This window comes from Sparus aurata, chromosome 3, assembly GCF_900880675.1.
Source record: "Sparus aurata chromosome 3, fSpaAur1.1, whole genome shotgun sequence".
NCBI classification, from domain to species: Eukaryota; Metazoa; Chordata; class Actinopteri; order Spariformes; family Sparidae; genus Sparus; species Sparus aurata.
In genome coordinates this window covers 9,282,881-9,303,610 of record NC_044189.1, presented here as the reverse complement: position 1 = coordinate 9,303,610, position 20,730 = coordinate 9,282,881, and the positions used below count along the sequence as shown (strand labels likewise).

Genomic DNA, 20,730 nt, shown 5'->3' with positions numbered 1-20,730 from the left:
ACAGTAAGGGACCCAGGATGAACCCCAGGGGGGCTCCAGAAACAGAGTGGGTCTCTAAAATAGGAGGTTCCTCCACAGTCCTGTCTACTATAAGCACATTTTATACAATTAATATATTATGCAACTACGAAAATTTTTTTTTGATTCAAACAATGATGAAATGCTACATAACATGTCCCTGCTAGGCAAGTGATTGTTTCGTGCAACACAATTTTGATAACGATCAAATGTAATTTCTCTAGAAGGGAGACGGGCCGGTTTGACAGGTTGGAGCAAAGCTAGAGTGGTAGCTGTATTGCATTGATTAAACATTTAATGAGCAATAAAACTAATGGTAAAATCCTGCCTCAGGAGCATTATGTAACTTGGGAATTTAGTAAGAGGAAGAACAGTAACACTTACCAACTAACACCTAATAGCAGACAATGAAATTAAGTGTATCCTGCTAGTCCTTCAAGACTGCTGCCTCACTCCCATTGCAACATATTCAGGACCACGCACGCTAGCTCACAGCTCAACCTTTACCGTCACTTGCTGATACCGCTGCTGATGTTCAAATGGTCTTTAAAAAGCCCCACTTTCCACCTACCATCCACCTGTGAACTCTGACACTTCATCAATGAGTTGAACTTAAGTATTTTGTTCATTTAATACGCTAACAGCTGGCCTAACTGGGCTGGAAGACTATTTCCTCTCAACAGTTCAAAGTGGTGTTACGAGACAGGATGTCCACGGGGCTAGCTTGTTAGCATGCTAACTTCAGAAAACATGACATCAACACTGTTGTTTCTTCACATTCTAGGTGAAAACTTTATTTAATTCTTTTAAAGTTTAAAACAAAAACTCTGGCCATATCTTACATATTGCTGCTTTAAGTTTCGGACCTTTATCGCCATGACATCAAAGATATCAAACCCTAATCCTTGACCTTAACGGAGTCGTTTTTGTGCCAAAATGTAACCAAACCCTGAACAGATCACATTGCAACATCATAGAATATCTTTTAACAGTGATTTGTAACAGTTTAAGAAGACAAGTAAATTATGTTGTAATGGGGCAAATTTTGTATATTCATGAAAAAATGTGCATGTGTTGCAAAGGCTTTGCTGAGGCGGGCCGAGCAGAGTGGGAAGAGACAGCCGTATCTGAACCTCAGCCTGACTATCTGGAGGATTTTACAATGGATTCTGCTCTGGAGCCATTTACGGATGGGAGGAGAGCTTGAACAACATTTTTATTAACTTTTGGGGTTAAAAAGCAAATGTCTTTTCACTCCTTTTTATTAACCTGACAGCAGCAGTGATCCATGGAGGTAAGCTCTGTTGTCGGGTGTTTATGTGCTGTAAAGTAAGTTGACTGCAGTTCACTGGAGCTGGAAGGGCAGTGAACTTTATTATATGAGAAGAAAAAAGGGCATGGAGGTCTGGAGTTATTGGTGATTGCTGGATTCAGCTGACTCATGTTGTGCCATCTTAGCTAGCATTAGCTCACAGCTAATGTACAGTACAGTATTCTGGCTCTTTGGGGTCAAACCCACACAAGGTAAATTTGCTGTGTGTTTGGTCTGAACACACCATTAGAGGAACATCAGTGCACTGTCAAAATAAAGTAATGCAGTGCTTCCTTTAACATGGGATTGCAGCAATTATTTCTTTTCTGCTATCATTCAGCAAAATTTCTAAAAACACACGCAAAACAGTAGATGTATAGAAACAATATCTTTAATATGCTACATCATGTAAATATAAAAGTCACCGTCAAAATAGTCTCTCACATATAAATTCTTAACATCTCATAACCTGTTTCCAAAAATAGAACTACATAGACAAACATATTGTACATAAGAAAATAGAACTACAAAATGGTAAAAGAAGGAACTTTACTGGCTAAGGACACAAATCCCTGCCTTCTTGTTTTGGGTAACACCAAAAGCACACAGTTGTATTTTGTCTTTTTTTATTCCAGTGCTACGTGACGAAAGTATAAACAGTGTTGCAAAATTGTGCTTCTTCGTCTCTTGGTTGTGCTGTCCAATGCTGAATATGAGGTACCGACGTCTGTATGAAGATTTGGATGAAGCTCAGGTTAACATTTACAGTAAAGCTTTGTTTGTAGGAAATATCAGAAACATTTGAACCCGGTAAAAAAGAAAAAAAAAAAAAGCTACGCAGCGATCAAGTGAGTTAACTAGCAATAAATGTCAACATAAAAAACGATAAGATGTATTTTCCAGTGGGTCTTGTCTTTTTGTTTCTTTCGTGGCATTTGGTTATGTTCAGCGACAGTGAGTCATTCTGAATTAGCTGTGAGTAGTTGCCGGTTAATCAAGAAAAAAGGTGAATAATGCTCTGTCTGACCCTCTTTTCTCCCTTTGAGTTGAATAATGATCCCCCCCCCAAAAAAAATGGTGCTACACATTCATGTTCTTTGATTATGATTTTGGCAATGGCTTATTAACACACAGTTTGAAGGTATCTGATTTTCTTTTCCCTTTTTTATTATCATAAATAAATAAAAAAATAGGTGCAAACAGTCGAGGAGCAGGAGGGTTGTTTGTGCCGTCACTGTGCCCTGTCGTTCATATAAAAACTTCAACTCGCAAAAGCTCAAACGCACTGTCACACACAAAAAGTAAAAACACAACATAACAAGGGAAGACTGGACCGTGTATTGTTCCTGAGTCCACTTGCAGGTTTTCCCCAAAAGATCAGATCTCCTTGGAAAATACCAGCACACATGAAAAAGACACTAGCAGAAGCTATGACACAACTAAATAAATATAGAGGAATCAAATAAAAAAAAAAAGGGTAATAAGTTAAAGCACAAAAAGCAAACACTTCTCTACCTGAGTGAAAAGAGTTTTAAATAATTCACAGCTTAACAACATCCCTCCCTGATTTCATATTTGAAACTGACATTTGGGAGGAAGTACAATCACTGAATAGCCTCAGTCTTTGGAATGCTCTTCTTTTGGTGCTGTGCTCATTGGATTATGGAAGTTTATATCTCCCGTTCTGCCCTTCATGGACAATATCGGGAGTTTTATTTGGCGACATCTCTTTTCTTGGTTGATGGAATGCTGTATGTCCTTGTTTCCCGTCCCCCCTCTCACTGTCCTTCTGTTTTCACTGTCGGCCGTTTGTGGAGATGAACAACGCTGGCCCTCTCCTGATAGGCCAGTGGAGAGCTGTGGTGCGATGTAGCTGATTGCGCCATCGACGGTGCGTTAATTGCCGCCGTCAGAGCTTTCAGCAGAACGGTGGCCTCCTTCTGGTCCTCCTTCCCCTCGCCTTCCAAGGTACGGGCCAACCACCGCTCCACGGCCTCCTCCACCTGTGGTGCCGACGCCGTCTCTGTGAGCGTGTCGGCCTCTTGGCTGGCGTCGAACCGCTCCACCATCTCTTTCATGTGTGCACTGACGGGGGCGTTGGTGTTGGCGAGGCAGCAGCTGCGCTGGTGGATGCGGAGGGAGAAGCGGTGGAAGAAGGTCAGAGCGCAGAGCTGGCAGCGGTAGGGGCGGTCACGGGTGCTGTGGAGGCGGCGGTGCAGCTTCAGGTGGATGTACTGGGTGAACTTGGTGCCACACAGCTTGCACTGGTATGGCTTTTCCCCGGAGTGGAGGCGCAGGTGTGTTTTCAAGTTGCTGGTGCTACTGAAGCGTTTGTGACACACCTAGGACGCATGAAGGGAAAGGTTTCTGTGAGTAATGTGTCCACGTGACTGATTACTAACACCATAGAAAAGTTGTATTGTTTGTGTGGAAGAACTTATATAACTTTTTTGTCATCAGTAATTGGTTCGACCATGTTATTCCAGTTCTGATTTTCTTTCTTTGTAAGATTAGTTCTATTCTCTGGACACTCACACCCATGAAGTCTAAGTAGCAAACAAGAGCATAAAGATGCTGTTTTAAAAAAAAGGTTGGTCGTGGCACAATGAATATCAAACTGACACTTGACTGAGTTACCAGAGAGGTATGTGGGGTGCGTTGTGTGTACAGTCATACTCTCGATTTTAAATCAACGTCACAGCTGAGATCAGCAAAGGCACTCGTACAGAAACGTACTCTGAGGTCATGATTTTCGACATACCTGACATTCATGTGGCTTCTCCCCCGTGTGGACCAGGTGGTGCTTCTGGAGGTGGGCCAGCTGAGTGAAGCTCTTTTTACACAGGTTACACTGGAACGGTCTCTCGCCACTGTGCACTCGGAGATGGACCTACAATCATACAAAAAAAAAAAAGAGTCATGAGCACCGGTGTCAAATGACAAAATTTTGTTGGTGTAAGTCAAGTCATGATTGCAAGATAGAGGGATTGAAGCTGTTACCTTGAGGTTCGACAGCTGTCCGAACGTCTTGGAGCAGATGTTACATTCATACTTGATCTTCCCATTCTGCTTCTTCAGTGGGTAGGGCAGGGATTTGTGGCCGGGGCCGTTGCGTGGCGCTGTGCTGCTTTTGGTCGTAGCCAGGCTAAGATTCATGGCCTCCTCGCAAGCAGAGGGCGACTGCTCGGGAGACTGATGCTGATTGGCGGCCTTGGGGAGGGGGGAGAGCTCTGGGGTGGCTGGGGCGCCTCGCGGCGGCGACACATTAGGTGTGAGTTCTTTCAAACCCCCTTGCTGGGACGGAGGGTAAGGGAGGGAGACCGGGAGTAGGTTGGGCTGGCCGATGGGTGGATACGGGAGTCCGTCTGTGCCCAGGTAGCTGCTGTAGCGGAGGGGTCCCCTTGAGGGCAGCATCCCAGGGAAGGGAGGGGAGTACGAGGGGAGGAGGAGGCGGGGATAGTGTGGGGCGTAGGGAGGAAGGAGCTGGTAAGGAGGCTGGAGGGGTCTGGATTGAGGGTAAAGGGGGTAAGATGAAACAAGACCCTCCCTGTGGCCGTAGAGGCCGTGGAGGTGCAGAGGGAGATTTCTGTGCTGGGACTGGAGTTCAGGATGGTGCAGGTATGGGTGATTCAAGCCCAGGCCGGGCTCTCTGTGATCGGGCTGGGGGGAAGGAATGATCACCCGTCCCTCTGGATCTCTGTCGCTGTTCTCCTCCTTCTCAACCTTTTTGCTGAAGTCCATGACCTGGTCGTCAGGCGTGTCAGGCGGAGTGTCTCTCTCCAGCATCTCCACGTCTATCTTCTCCTCGCAGTCTTCATCCCTCTCTTCTTTCACCTCTTCCTTTGTCCGTTCTGTGAGCCATGTCTGCTGAGGTAGGTGCCGTTTGGTGTACTCTGGCTCATGGTCTTCATCAGAACTCGTGTACTCTGCGAGAAAGAAAAATAAAATATGAATATAAGCTTCACAGCTTCACAGATGACTTTAAGTAATGGCATATCTCACTTCACTATCTATGTAATCCCCAAATTCAAGTCAAGAGGCCTCACACACGCAAGTTACACATCTGCCCACGGAAGGCACTCCCTCTTATGGTAAATGATAGTAGTTTCAGTTTTGACTTGACGCGTGGGCCCTACAATGAAGGTTTCTGTTTGTCAGTCGCAGTAGTGATTTTGGTGTGGGAGAGTGGGCCGGTGATAGAGCGTGTGGGAGTCCATGTGTTGTGTCATCTATGAGCAGCAGGATGGCAAGATTCTGAGTTTCATTTGTGCAACCTTTTCTGGGTATAGCTGCCTTACCGTACCGGCCACAAGACAATGTGAAACACCCCTTCCTTTTTTTTTTTTTCTTTCTGTTTGTGAGAAAGCTGCTGTTTGTGTCCTTCTGAGTATATCATGTGAGGGTCCTTTAAAGGGCTGTGCTGCTGTTTTTTGGATGGTCTAAACCTATTTTATATTATTGGTTTGAACTTTGAAGACACATTATGTCACTGCATAAAAAGACCATTCTTGTGTCAAATATAATATGATAATGTTTCAAACAATGTTCAAAAAATACCAAGCTTATTCTCGGTAAGGGTGCTTTTAATTTGGTCACCTGTTGCTGTACCTTCCGGGGGAGGGCGAGGAAGGAAGCTGTCGAACAGGGGCTAAACATAACACGACTTAAACTTTGAAACATTATCTCATGCCTGAGTCGCATAGGCAGAATTTCATCAGCAAAATCCCGTTCCTCTTGTTTTTACATTTTGTGTGTTTAAATCCCCATTTAGGATTTTCCATATCTAACTGTGATCTTAGATGCAGCCACTGGTTTCCTTAGTTTGCAGGGACTTGAAGCGTCATTCTTCTGTTTTCTAGATCATTACAGGTGCACGATCATGAATTTGTAAAGCCCAGATACATTCATAATATCTTCTGGGATTGTGAATTCAAGTGCTGCCACCCCAGCACCTGAGCTGGCGGAACTGGATCGCCTTCACGGAATAACAGAAAGTCAAACCCGTAAGACAAACAATGACCGCCCGTGGACTTTCACAGAAAGGAAAAGGCGAACGCTTTTAAAACCCTTAGTGTATAAAACAATGTAGTGATACTGCCTTGAGTTAGTCACCGAGTTGGATGGCGACGCAGCTGGTGTATCCAGTCGGAGTGAGTCATCTTATCCTCACCGTTCAAGATGATGAGGGTATGACTTGCAGTTCTACTAATAGCTGAAAGCAAGTGACTCACTAAGGTACTTTGACCGGCCATTATTCCCCTTCGATTACTCCTCTCTCCCTCAGACTCCCACGTCATTTACCACATCTCACGAACCACTGAGATTTGTGCATCCTCCATGGCCTTACAAAAATCTCTGGCTCTCCGCGGGGAGCCAGGCATGAGGAAATAACATCAAGCCAACTGTCAACTATCTTTTTCTGTGAAAGATAACATCAAGTGTTTTTCACAGGAAGGGAAAACGGTGTCTTTTGTTTTCGCTTTTGAAGCGAAAGAATTTTCTGCTGATAAAAGCGATCCCCGGCTGACGCAGACCCCTGTGCTACGTGTTTAATCACAGCAGATCAAAATCGGTTGTTTTTTTTTTTTATCAGATCTAGTATGAAAATAGCTGGAACAGAATAGAATCTTTGCGCGTAATTGTTGTTTCATTTCCTCTCGCTAGGTTATTCTCGGAGGCGATTCTTACAAGGTCACTGGGTGATGGAGCTGGTTACTTTGGTTGTAGGTGACCAGGGGGAAAAAAGTACCTCCGACAACTTCCATCGCATTTAAAAACGAAAACAACAAAAAATGGGCATACACGACCTCTCTTCCTTCCTGCGCCACGAGATATTAGCGAGTCTATTTTAACTGAAGCGTCTGCTCCTGCTGCACTCACTCTGTTTGATGTCGCCCTGCTGCTGGCTGCAGAGCCTCTGGGCAAACTCCTGGCTGTACCACACCAGCAGCTCCTGGTTGGGCTCCACCGGGCGGAGGGTGTAAAAGTAGATGTCCCGGTTGTTCTGGCACGCCACCAGGTTCTGCTCGGCCAGGGAGCGCGCCGGGTTGACGTAGCGCATCCAGTTGCTCCTGTTGACGTCATAGCCATCAATGAAGTTTTGAAGGTGGCCGCCGCTGTAAATCTGGTGGAGGAGAGGTGAAGAGGTGGGGATTAAAACAGGTGCCCAGGAGCTCTGATTTGTGTTTATGAATCGTCAAAATTAAATGGTACAGTTCAATTCTTAACCACCACATCGCAGCATGTGATGCTCAAATTCCTATTTTCTAAAATTCAACACACAGGAATCTGGTTGAAATGCTGATTAAAATCCACATAGAATCAAAGCAATCAATACAAAAAATGGAAATGAATCAAGAATACATCATAAATACAACTATTTAAAAAATAGAGAATATCAGATAAAAGTGTGAATAATCACCTCTGCCATGTACAGTTAAATATCCTTTCCTCTCTTCAGTTATCAGTCAGTGTATTTTGCTCTTACAGCTCTGCCCTGTGTGTCCTCAGTGTTGAACTCTTGAGTGTGTTTTTACGCCTGTGCTGTGCACTTTATTCTAGTGTCAGGAAGGAGGCGTGGCCTTTTCTCACTCTCCCTCTTTCCTTCTCCTTTTTTTTTTCCTTCTCTCTCTTCTCTCTCACTTCTCAGTAATATCATTGTTTCAGTCTTCTCGTTTATTTTTATGGAACGCGCGCCGGCGGCGCGCTTGCTTATGTTCAGAGGGAAAAAACAAACAGGGTGAAGGGAAGGGGAGACGTAACTGGATTCCTGCCAGACAGATGCTGGCAGGCAGCCCGATAAACACGGGCACGCACGCATTGGCTTTTTCTTGGCAGCTTGTCTACACACATACCATACACCTGTGTGTCATGTGGTTGATAAGATAATCACTCCGGGAGGACGTCAGACTTTCACTATTGCTACGGGGCAGGAACAACCCCTTGCACAGGTTTTACAGGAAATAAAACCGGAAGGAAAATACACAGGACGGCAGCGAAAAGTCCTTTTGGGAATTGAGTCAGCAGAATTGAAAATTTCCTAAGTGACACAAGTTTGACGAGAGAGGGAGAGATAAAAAGAAACACGACTTGAGGAATAAAAAAAAAGGGGGAGGAAAGACGAGGATTGTCTGGGAGTGTTTGTGTGCGTGTGGATGTTGAACAATAGCCCCTTCCTTTGTTTGTGTGACACATGTTGCATAGGACTAAATGCCGGTAAGGCTCTGATGACTGTGTGAGCGTCAGTCCGTATGTTACGTGCCACCAGTGTCCGTCCAACTTCCTCTGAAATTTTTAGCAAAACCACTGTGCGCCAGAGTGATCTGTGTGAAAGCGCTTTCTTGTTTCCTTACGTGTTGACATGGACTTGGATGTGAAACTTCTGTATCAGACCGTCTGACCTTCTTTTTTTTTTTATCATGAATAATAGAGGAAGATGAAAACATGCTGCTGCTCAACTGCTTAATTTTCGTACATTTAGAGTTGAGACTTGTCTAAAAGATGGATTAGAGCTGGATGACCTTGTTGATGCCTGAATTTGATCATGCATATGGCTTGTGTGTGATGTAAATGTTCTCTTACCCTCCAGAAGTATTTCCTGTTGGCCTGTTTGGGCACGCTGTCTTTGGTGTAGATGTCTCCTTGCAGGGGACCAAAACGAGTCCCCTGAGGGATGTATTCTTTGCTGAACACGCCTGTTACCTGGAACACACAGACCAAATGCATAATTAGATTTCACGTCTGTCACCCCTTACATGGAAAATTACACAACAGGTTGTTAAGGTTCTTTCCCATAAAAACTGACCACCTGTCGGAGGTTGCGAAAAAAGGCAGTTAAGTTTGCATCATTGTACTTTTCCGTTCGATACGTTAAATCTGTTGAAGAATATTCCCTTTCTGAGTTTATTTTACGCATCACGCTACAGAGAGAGCGCGTGAAGACATAGCCGAGGCTAACCGGTTAGCGTGCTAGCTTTGAAAGACTCTCTTTGTAACACAGTAGCAGTCTGGCATAACACCAGAATTTCTTTGTGTTTCTTCATATCCTGCTGATAACGTCAACACATTTCTGAATGTTTTAAACCTAAAAGTCTTACGTATTGCCCCTTTAAGGTTGATGGTTCTCTCACTTTGAATGATTATGGGTGTTTGGGTGAGGCAGGTTCTCTGCCTGAGTTGCAGCCGTGGCGGCCTTGTCACATTGACCCAGACGGCTCTAGAGCCAAGTTAAAACCGGCAAGGTGACACACTTTGGACGCTAATGAGTTAAGCGAATGAAGAGAATTACACTTTCTCTGACCTACTCCACTGATCTCTGACCTGCTGTCCTCACAAACACCGGCGAGAGAGAGAGAGAGAGAGAGAGAGGAAGCAGTGTCGCCTGCTGTGTGTCCTGTGGGCTTCTCACGAAAGCCGCACTTAAAATGCGCAGGAGACACGTTTTGATCCTGAGACCACAAATCAATTCTAAAGTCAACACTGACTCAGCGTGCTGTAGGGACCGGTTGCTTCACAGCCTAAAGGCCCCGATTGCAAAATGTTCAACCTATACATGTGGAAATCAGACTCCAACACGTCTTTCAAAAACTTGTCTGGACCAAAGCGAAAAATACATGAGATTTTTTTATTTTTTTTGGTTTTGGCTACAGTATGAGCGGGAACCCCTTTTTTTGCCAAGATATGGTAAGAACAAAAACCCGCCACGTTCTGTACGTTATTGAGTCATTTCCTGCCTTTCAGAGGTAGATGATCTATAGGGAGGACGCACAGGATCTGTCAGCGTCGCCTTTGTTATGCAGAACAGATCTGTGATTCACACTTTCGTAGGCACTGCACAGGCTTGGGGTCAAACCCTTGGGCGCAAACGCACCCAAACGCTCACACACGGCATCAGGCAGCGGCGTCTGTGGCACACAGCCGCGGTGTCTTGAGGAGCTTTGTGTTTCAATCCTTGCCCAACCCCCCATTACACAAACACACACGCTTTCTTCCTGCCATCCTCCCCAAAAGGATTTGCATGGCCTCATTTGTAAAGGTCAAACCTTTAAAAAATGTAAACCACCTGTAAACCTTGTGATTATTCACCACACTGTGCAGATTAGACGCGTTAAATTATGTAAAGGCAGTTAATTAGAAACAACAGGTCACCGAGGGCGGCAGGAGTGTGTGTGTTTGTGTGTGTGTGTGTGTGCGTGTCAAGCAGCCGTCGAGGCAAGTGAGGTGATTCCTGGATGCGATGAGCCGGGGTGACAGTGACATTGTGCTTCGCTGGCGTTGCGTGACTAACGAATCGCTGTGGGCCGCCACCGCTGCTTAACCGCTCAGTTCAGCCAGGTTGGGAGGGCTGGGGGGAGAGGGAGGGAGGGAGGGAGGGGAAGTTGAGGAACGGAAGAAAAGACGGGTTTGGGGGCGTTTCTTAAGTGGACCCACGCTATGTCGCACGGCCGCACCACCCCCCCGCCAACCCCCCCCCCCATCCCTCGTCTTTTCTTAACCCTCTCGAAATAGCTTGTGCGGCCGCCAGGTTGAAGCCTGATGCCTGGCCGGCTGCCTGTCCCCAACGAAAGTTAATCATCTGGTTTTAACCTAAATCCCCCCCTCCCCCCCCCCCCCATCTCCCATGCACACACACCATCCTCTCCCCACCCATCCCCTCCATTGCCTCCCTCTCGGCTCGCTGGCACCCGTTGCTGGCGCCCCATCTGCCACGTGCCCCCTCCACCCTTCGTGGCGTTTCCTGGCACGCTTCGGAGCAAAGAAATGGGAGGAAAGGAAAAGGGAAGTCTAGAACAGGTGGAATAGAAAGACAAGTGGGCCTAACAATCCTGCTGAATGTCAAAGTGTGCACCACCAATGACTCCGTTCTCAGTTTTCATCCAGACTCTCGATTCCACTCATCTGTCTGCGAGAAACAAGTGTTTCACACACTCACCTGAGAGTATATATAAAAAAAAGAAAATTCCCTTCCCTCTGAGGCTTCCTGTTAACCGCATGACCTGTGTCTTACATTTAGGATGACACATGTGTGCACACCGTCCCACAAACCCACACAAAGGAGCGGCTGTGTTTTTATGATCATCGCAGGAAATGAATTTCCCAACTACGACAGGGCACGGAGAGAAAGATTCACATGACGCCGTCTTTAGGAAGGGAAACCACTCACTGGACAAGGGCGCGCTTGAAGCGATGCAGATTACTGGCAAGCATGTGAGCCGCGCGCTCGTGCTCGTTTTCATGTTTCATTTCTTTTCTGGTGTGCTTTGACTCACTTATCACATGTGGACTGTGGGATATCATTACCTTCTCATGACTGTGCTGTTTGATCAGCTGGGACTGCGCCATGCGAGCACGAGCAAACTGCAAAAATTAGGGCTGCGAGCTGCGCGAGGCGTTTTGTAAGACGTGCCGGGCCGGTAGACAAGGGCTGGGGGGAATTGAAAATTAGCGCTTGAAGAGATTCTATCACTTGAGTTTGCATGCTTTTTTTTTTTCTCTCGAGCGATGCACAGAGAGAAGGGAAGAGATGAGAGTGTGACAGCCAGGGAAGAGGAACGGCGACAGAAAGTGTTGCCAGAAAGAGGAAGGGGACGGCGAAGCCGACCGCAGTGCTGCGTGTTGAGAAGCGACAACACAAGAGGTGTGACATCTTTCTCTTCTCTGTCTTCCTTTTCAAGATGGGGATTCTCTCTCGAGTTGCAGAACAATTACCCCTTTTTGAAACCGTCCTCGGCCGACGTGATTGCACTGCTTTACAGTAGGGTAACATGCCCAGGCACACGTCAGACCCTTACTGCAAGCCAAACAGTCACTTGACAGAACGGTAATAACCCCGGGGGGGGGGGAGTTATTGCTGCTTCTGACTCACCTGAGTGGGAGGGGGTGTGTGGTAAAGAGGCCAGGCACGGTTGTAAAAAAAGAAGCGAGGCGTGAATGTTGATGTGATTAGGTCACCTGGTGGAAGCCAGTCTCACTGCGCGCGTGTGTGTGTGTTTACGCCCTGAGTCGTCTGCATGCGTCGCAACAAGTGAAGTGCGAAGGAGCCGCCACACAATGGCTTGAGCATAAGCGTGACATAATGGAAGTTAAGGTGGCCGGGAGACATGAGAAAGGCCCCTGACCTCAAGCTGCCAGTGGCCTTGTGTGCACTGGCCCACATTCACTCACACACACACACACACACACGGCATACACCCTGCTGCATACGTGGCGAACTCATTAGTCAGCAGATCTTTTGTTTCCGAGTAGCCCAATACAGATGGCCCAACAGAATTATGTAACAGAATTAATGCTTCGAGGTGTCAACACTAAAGCTCTAATCTGACAAAAGCGACGGTTTAAGGGTGCAAGTAGCTTAAAGTTTGTTTGGTTTTACATTTTGTCTCTCGGCGGATAAACAGTCTTACCTCGTTGTCCGCGCCATACTCGAAGGTGAGGTTCCGCGGGATGGAAGTCATGGCTTTGGGCAGGCTGAAGCTGGGGTCCGACACCTGGTCCGGCACAATGTAGGTACAGTTGAGGGCAAAGTCCATCTCCCTCCAGCCGCTCATGTCTCCCTGCGTGCTCTCCAGCTTCATGTTGACAGTGTAGAATGAACTGCAAGCGATCGGATTCAGGCTTCTCGGGCTTCTCGGCTTGAGTTTGGTTTGTTTCTGTTTGGTTTGGGTTGCTTTGGTATAAAAGTACTTTGGTTTTTCGTTGGGAAGGTCCCCTTGTCTTAGGTACGCTGGTTAAAGCTCAAGGTCTGGAAAAAACATAGGAGAGAGGAAGTTAGTTTTGAATTGCATTGACTTTTGAGCTAAAGGTCCAATTTGTAAGATTCAAAAATCAACCTTCGCACAAATGGGCCCTTGAAAGTGTATTTTTCAAAAGAGAGAAATCTGACTTTAAAGTTGGCCCACTGCAAACTGAGTCGACTCACCCCAACTTATTTATAAAAAAGCAGCAACCTCCAAAGTGAACACGATCTAGGACTGTGATTGCCACACTCGCTATCCCCCCACTGTTTTAAAAAATGCCATTCATTATTCAAGCAGCCGGCTCCATTCATGACGAAAAGCAAAGTTCAGTGTCACCGCTCTTGGCCATCATCCCAGCACTTGCCATTCAGTTCAACCAGCCGTCTCTTATGGGGCCAATTGGTCAACGTTTCCTTTTTCTGCTCACTCAGTGCCATTTTAACCGTCTTGTTATTCATCCAACGTTATCCTTCCAATGAAAAAAAAGAAGAAAGAAAGAAAGAAAATGACTTACTTTCACACATTCATTCAGCTGTAGGATCCTCATTTCTTTGGCTATGTCATCCCCCGTTTTGCTTTCTCCTCCTTTTGTACTCTCTCTCTCCTTCCTTCAGTCTTTTCAGGGATTCCTTCTCAGTTAAGATCCTTTCGGGTATCCGCTCTTGCTGTGTCCACTCACTGTCACTGTCACCAAGAAAACTCATGAGCCGGGGATTGCGCCAAGCATTTTTAGCCCAGCGGCCCGGCCAATCGCAGGCCGCCGTGGTCATGTGACCGAGCCATCTGACACACAACTGTTGGGGTTTTTTTTTTTTTTTCAGGACAACAACATCAGTGACGTTGTACACTTGGCCAGCAAGTGGGCTGTTGATGATGAATGCTTGGACACACACGCACACACACACGTCCACGCACGCACAAAGAAGGCATGTTAATGAATGAATAAAGGAAGAGCAGATGGCTGGCCTGTTGCCACTGAAAAACACACTCATAGACTTTTGCTTGGTTTGGCACTTAATGAGCAATCTGCTGCCACTGTACCTCCTTGACCTACATCTCACTGAAGAACATCTTTACCCAAGACCCTTAAGACCCCTGCCACACACCCACACACACACACACACAAGTGAACCCATGCAAACACATGAGCGCAATTATTCTTAAATGTTTTTTGATTTAATTAGGGAAAAAAAAGTGAAATACAAGCATTTTCCCTCTCTCCCACGTGCTCGGACACGCCTGGCTCTGATTGGTCACCCCGTTCACAGGTACAGATGTAGGGCAAGTCAATCACGCACGCCACACAGGGAAGGGACTTAGACACCTGTCTGGAGGGCGTCCCCTTTACTTTCAGACACCCGCGGAGTCTATATCGAGCTCTGGGTCGCCTTCGCCTGCGTAAAAATAGCCAGGGCAGGAGAGAGCACTTAAAGCACAGCATATGGACGAGGTCAGAAAAAGAGAATGTGACTTTTTTCAAAATGTAAACACGCAGTCCGTGTTAGAAAACCGTTGTGTTTTCACGTGTTAAAATGCCTGAAACAATTCTGCCTTTATGTGAGTTTACCAGAATTTGTCACATGTGAAACCGGTGTCGGTTATTTTCCTCACATGCGCCCAGGGGCTTGTGAAATTAAGGTTTTTTACCTGTGGTGTCACAACTGAAACCTTCGTCATGGTCACTCTATCACCGGTGACACATGTACCTATACATCATGACTAATCTCTGCATTTAGGTTTTGTTACTGTAATTAATGGTGTGCTTACTCATCCGAATTTACCAACACGCATAACCTGCACATGACTTGCACAATTCAATTCCTCAAGTTCCAGTTCCTGAAAAGATGCTGCTGATAATTATCAAACTCTCAGTTATGGAAAAGATAAGTGTTTCTGAGTTTTATTTCTATTTTTTATGAGTATTATTTCCTGATTAACATTCTAAATAGTGAAATTCCGAGTTTGGATTTAATCTCAAAAGCGGCATAGCGCCCCTTTAATCAAAGGGGTACATATAAATGGTAGATTTGTAATCAATCAAACTTAGTTTGTAGTTATTTTACTGGTAACAAACAATACAATGCTTTATAAACTATTTATTAAGCAAAAGGTAAATGTTTAAAGTCATCAATTGCAACTTTATAGTGGCCATCTAAATAATGCTTACAGATGAACGATACAGTATTTATTAAACATTTACTTAAGTATTAATAAGTATAATAAACATAATTTGCAACTTAAATGTTTTCTAAAAAAGCTTAATAAATGGTTTATAAAGCATTATATCATTTATAAACAGCGAAATAACTAATAAATAATAAACTAATACATTTAACAGTGTATACCCATATTATTATCTTTATTATTTTTATCATAATTATTATTATACAACAACATACTGTCTAACCACTTATAAATCAACACTTTGATTAGTTTTCATTTTATTATCATTGTCAGTAATATAAATTGATAAAGCCGAAGCTTTGTTTAAAAAATATATAGAACGTATTTGTATCCACCACTGACCCCGCCTCTTTTCGCCCTTTCTTTCCTAACTTGGCTGGTGAAATAGTAAATTGGCTGCCATATGGCAAGACTGCTATTCCAAGAGTGGAGCTTTACTTTACTGCCCAGTGTGGCGTGGGGGTTAATGGTGCTGGTAGAAGGAGTGTGTGTGTGTGTGTGTGTGTGTGTGTGTGTGTGTGTGTGTGTGTGTGTGTGTGTGTGTGGTGGCAAGGGAGGGGAGGTGGGGATTTGGGTTCTTTCACTGGCCTGTGCCTGGCTGGGCTAATTTCTCTAATTTGCAGACAGTCTGGGCTCAGGCTCAGGGCTCAGAGGCTAAAGACCCGGCACTCCAGGATAGCAGGCTAGCCGACTCATCTCACTCCCGGAGTCACATCACATCCGGGACACCGGATAGCTCCAGACACACTTTTTCTGGGGAGGGAAACCTCTCTCTCTAGCAGAGATGAGGGAACAGGGCCTATTAGCAGGAAGAGGGAGGGCGGGAGTCAGGGAGGGAGGGAGAGAGATAACGGCACCAGACGAGACGAAAAGGATAAGTGGAGAAAAGACCTGAGGTCAGCTATATTCAAACTGTCTGAGACACGTGAAATCAGACAAAGTGATGTGACCTGAAACGTGTTGACACTAAGTTAAAGGTGTTTTGTAATAGTCTTGCTCTAAATACACGTGTTGCCATGCAAAAGTCTAAGTGTGTTCAGCTCATGTGCAGAGAAAGCTGCCACCTGCTCTAGCAAGGGTTGATTTTGAAAAGTGATTTGAATTACCTGAGGCTGAGAAGACACACAGTGGTAGTTGTTGATGTTTTAAAATAGCCATTGTGGTTGTACTGAAATAGAAACTGTGAAGCACAACATCACGCGACAGTGAAGATGGAATTGGTCAAAACCTGCCGTGACCACTGCTAACGTTCGCTTTTAAAGAAATGGGAAGAAAACAATTAAATGCATTAGGTTGTAGCATTTTAAAGATATTCTAGAGTCTAAGACAATGTTAGCTAACCCACACAGCGCTTCCTACCTACACGTCAACATACATAAATAACATGAAAGAATTAAGTTCAACAAAGGGCTGATGGTCATTTTTTTTCCAATCGTGGTGCATCTGTCTCCCTGCGCTGCAAGAAAACAAATCGGGCAATTAGGAGTATAAAGTAAATAATCCTATTGTTTACCCATCAGTAACCACTGATTCCACCACCTAAAGCCTCATTACGGGTGGACCCCAACCAATGGCGGAGCAGCCCGTGAAAGGTGTGTTGCGTAACCGTGCTTTTTTTCTGAATTGAACTCAAGTTTGATTTTTTAGTTTTTAAACATGATATGAGATAAAAGATCAAGGTACGAGGAAAGCTTCAGTGCCCTATTTTTAATTTAATTTTGACAATAAAAACATGAAATATATACATTCATACAGTTATAAAATTAGCAACTTTGTACATAGTGATTATTAAAAGAAACAACAAATGTGTCACTCTCTTTTGTCTCACATTTCACTTTTATTTTATATAACACGTCTACTTAAAAAAAAAATGAGTGAACTCATTTCCACTAAATACCCTTTTGCAAAGTTTGAAGTAACAATTATGAAACTTTTCATTGAAATAAAGGTCTGTTAAGTCACTGTCTATCACCTAAGGAGGTAACACAGTGATGACTTAGCTTATGGCCCACTGACAAAGGTACAACAGTATTTCTGTATTTGCCTCATCAAGAACTGGGTGTCCATGCCAACATTCCCAGGAACAAAGGCTATGAACCATTCACATTTGTACGCGTCATAGGCCATATTGCGTTACCACAAAACATGTCGTATCACGGTCACATCACAGGTTTGCAAACTTTCTTATCTGGCAGGCCATTAATGGCAGTTTCTAGACTGCGTTTGAATATTTGGAAGCGTGACACCTCTTGATATATTTTAAGGGGAAATCTTTCCGGCAGTGCTTGTGGCAACCTAAAAATGTTTTTGACCGAAAGTGGGTACAATCTACAGTTACGTTTGACCAAAATGACAAGAACAGTGGCAGGTATTTTATTTTAGGTATTAGGTATTTTACAACTACCCAGCAAGGTAACCAAACTCCTTTTACTGCTCCTGGTGTTTGCCAAGTGAGCCGGGACTGAGACCTTTAAGACTGTTGCCACAAAGACAATGAGGCAGTGACAACAGGACTTTTGTAAGGTCACACTGTGGTCAGGTGCGGCGAAAACAAAATAAGGAAACAGCAGGTGATAGAAACTCACATGATGACATGTGTCGCTAAGGTGGAGTGTTTTTCTTTCACTGAGAATGAAAGTGATAAAAACCCCGGTCACGGAAGAAATGAGAGCAGCACACATTGTTTTCTTGTGAGCTTAGGGTTTCCTTCTGCAGTGGACACACGGCACTCCTCGAAAATATATATAACCAAGAGACCCGCGGTGATGTTTTGTTTACATCAACCGCTCTTGTCTTTCTTAGTTTCTCGGTGCCCCCAATCCCTCTGATTCTCTTGGTTCTCCCCCCCCCCCCGGCTTGGTGTTTTTTTCCAAATGCGGCGGTAAACAGTAAACAGCTGAGCGGCAGATCCTTCGAAACAAAAAGAGGATTATTTCACTGTTCATGCATTGTTACCGTGGGCCTGCAGTTGCCGTCCCTAGCAACCAACCGCGTCTACATTACCAGGAAGCAGATGACCTATAGGAAGTGGGCGGAGAAACATCACGTCTTTTTTTTTTTCCGCGGCGTTGTTGTTTACTGAGGTCGGGCAGCTTAGCTTCACATTAGATCCCTTTAACCAGGGAGGATTAACCCCCGCTGATGAACCTTAAATATGTAAGATTATGTTATTGCATTTGGTCACTAACATGTTGAGGCAATTGTTTTCCTGGAAGCATCTTTGTTTTGAGGCTTGGGGGGTCTTTTTGCGGGTCGGAAGTCCTTTTGTTAGCAGCGTGAAATCCTAAAGCCGGAGTTTGTTCCCGGGATGCTTCTTCTGTCATCAATGCGGGTGGAAGATTTGATCTAATGTGTTATGCCAACAGATGAGATGAGACACACGAGACACACCTCCCTCCGAAGTAGAATGTTCCAAGGAAACACGTTTCGTTTGCAGGGACTAGTCATCATAGAGTGTGACTTGGCAAACTTCTATGCTTCGTCCAAAGAATAGAACTTGTTTGACATGTTCAATGACTCCGGGGGATATTGTTACTTCACTGGAAGATGCCTTTGTGTGGCAACGTCAGGTACATTGACAGATTTAAAGCTTATGGGAGCAATCATTTTTACATATGCCTGCGAAAATCTATATCTATCTATATAAATCCATCTATAGGTCAAGGAGGGTCAACATAAATAATCCAGGTATGATTTGAAATGCAATTTTGCAATCCTGATGCATAATCTTTAACAACAGCAGACTTCTCTTTCCTCCATCTGTCACTGCCACGTCTGATTCTGTGGAAGCGAGGTGTAAAAACAATAATGAAAATGAAAGTAAAGACGGTAAAGAGGGGCTGTTTGATTTGGCAGCCATGCTCCGCTTCTCCCTAAAGGTCCTGCGTCCTGTGACGCCAGATGAATAATAAACTAGAGGGGATGTTTTCAATATGACTTCAACCAAAGTTCATATGTGAGTGAGGTGGATCAATGAGCATTGCATTGACATCATCAATTGACATCACAGGACAAGAGGCGAAGCGTTTCTGAAATCAACAAATGAGCTGGCAGCTCAGCGGTTGTTAGCTCTGAACCTGACGTTCTGAAATATGAACTCTGTGATATGGCGATTACGTATAGACCACCCAAACGCGCATCGCTCCTTTGCAGACGACGCGATGCAAAGCGTGTTGGTGGCAGGGATGTTGCTCACCCTAATCCTGCTCCTGTGTGGTGCATGAGTGAACCGCTGCAGCAGGGACGGCGTGATCACGTAGCCTAGGCAAAAGCACACACCCTGAGCTGAAGCGCGAGCGAGGCCTCTCTGCAGTGACAGACACAAAGCCAACAAAGTCGTTTCAGAGGCCAGGCTGCAGGGCGAGGGAACCGCTGCGGCAGGGAAGGGACCCGGCTCTCGTTCAGCAGCTAAACCAGCGGTGTAGCTCACAGAAGACGCCTGCAGCAGTGAGCAGTAACTGCCAGGCAGACACGAATAGATCCTCACAGACTTTTGATTTATTTATTTATTTATTACAGAGCTTGTCAGAAGGCACGGGTGGAGGACCAAGAGTCGCTCATGAGTCAGTTCCTTAATGACGGACTGAGCGGCTTCAAAGAATCGGTCTGGTCATCGTAATTGCGGGCACTGCGTTTATTCATAGCACGCAATAGCAGTTGTCCCTACGTGTCCCTGTCTTTTTTTGCCCTGCTGCAAATCAGTGACAATCAATGACTCAAAAGTCGCACTGACAACTGGCTGCAGAACTGTAATCCATTTTACCGTAACTGTATGTCCCAGTCATCAACTACAGTAGATGTGACAACAGATGTGAGCGTAAGAGCACTTTATCAGCCTTTTTTTTTTTTTTTTGCCAGTCGGCTTGGCCTTATAAGGTAAACACCAAGTGAGAGCTCACACTTTCTCACCAGAATCTGTAGCAACAACGCCGAGTTTCTCGGAGGCTGTGACTGTGACAGACCAAAATAACCGATGTCATTTTCACACCTCCTTTGGGGTTGCATGCCATCAGAGAAGAGGAAGGAAGAAGCCGGACGAGCCAGAGGCCTCGACAAGCAGCATCCTTATCTGCAGCATCTTAATCAGCCTGTGTTTATGGTAACTTTAAACTGTCTGGTAAAAGGGGGATTTTTCAGCACTTGTGTTGACATTTGAGGAGGTGTGCTATCTGTTCTATTATCCGTCACCAACAAATAATCACATGCCGCTGGTTTAGTAGATTAGAAATTAAATGACACGTTGTGTTGTGTTTTATTTCCTTGCCATTTTTCGTATCCTCTCCTGACCCCGACACACTGCTCGCGCTTGGCAATGTCGACACTAAGCGTCCTGCTCAGCGACACGCCGCAAAAGAGACATTTGCAACTTTACTTTCTTAGTATTGATGTTTCAGCCTGCTGTCACATACGACACCTTGTCCTGCGGTGCGCGCTCTGTGGGATAGCCTCTTCTTCTTTTTTCAGAAAACACGAAGCGCCTCC

General features: G+C 45.1%; 1 protein-coding gene across 2 annotated transcripts; it reads right to left on the bottom strand.

Annotated features, from left to right (window-relative positions):
- Positions 1–1,703: 1,703 nt before the first annotated feature.
- Positions 1,704–13,769, bottom strand: prdm1b (PR domain containing 1b, with ZNF domain). Of its 2 annotated transcripts, XM_030411955.1 has the most exons (7): positions 13,580–13,769; positions 12,733–13,070; positions 8,912–9,031; positions 7,211–7,454; positions 4,331–5,256; positions 4,092–4,220; positions 1,704–3,672 (listed from the first exon to the last, which is right to left on the bottom strand). In XM_030411955.1, the coding sequence occupies exons 2-7, from the start codon at positions 12,901–12,903 to the stop codon at positions 3,109–3,111; spliced, it is 2,154 nt and encodes a 717-aa protein (XP_030267815.1). In that variant the 5' UTR covers positions 12,904–13,070; positions 13,580–13,769; the 3' UTR covers positions 1,704–3,108. The 2 variants fall into 2 exon arrangements, with proteins under 2 accessions (XP_030267815.1, XP_030267816.1); XM_030411956.1 differs by lacking the exons at positions 8,912–9,031; positions 12,733–13,070; positions 13,580–13,769 and adding an exon at positions 7,752–7,872.
- Positions 13,770–20,730: the final 6,961 nt, after the last annotated feature.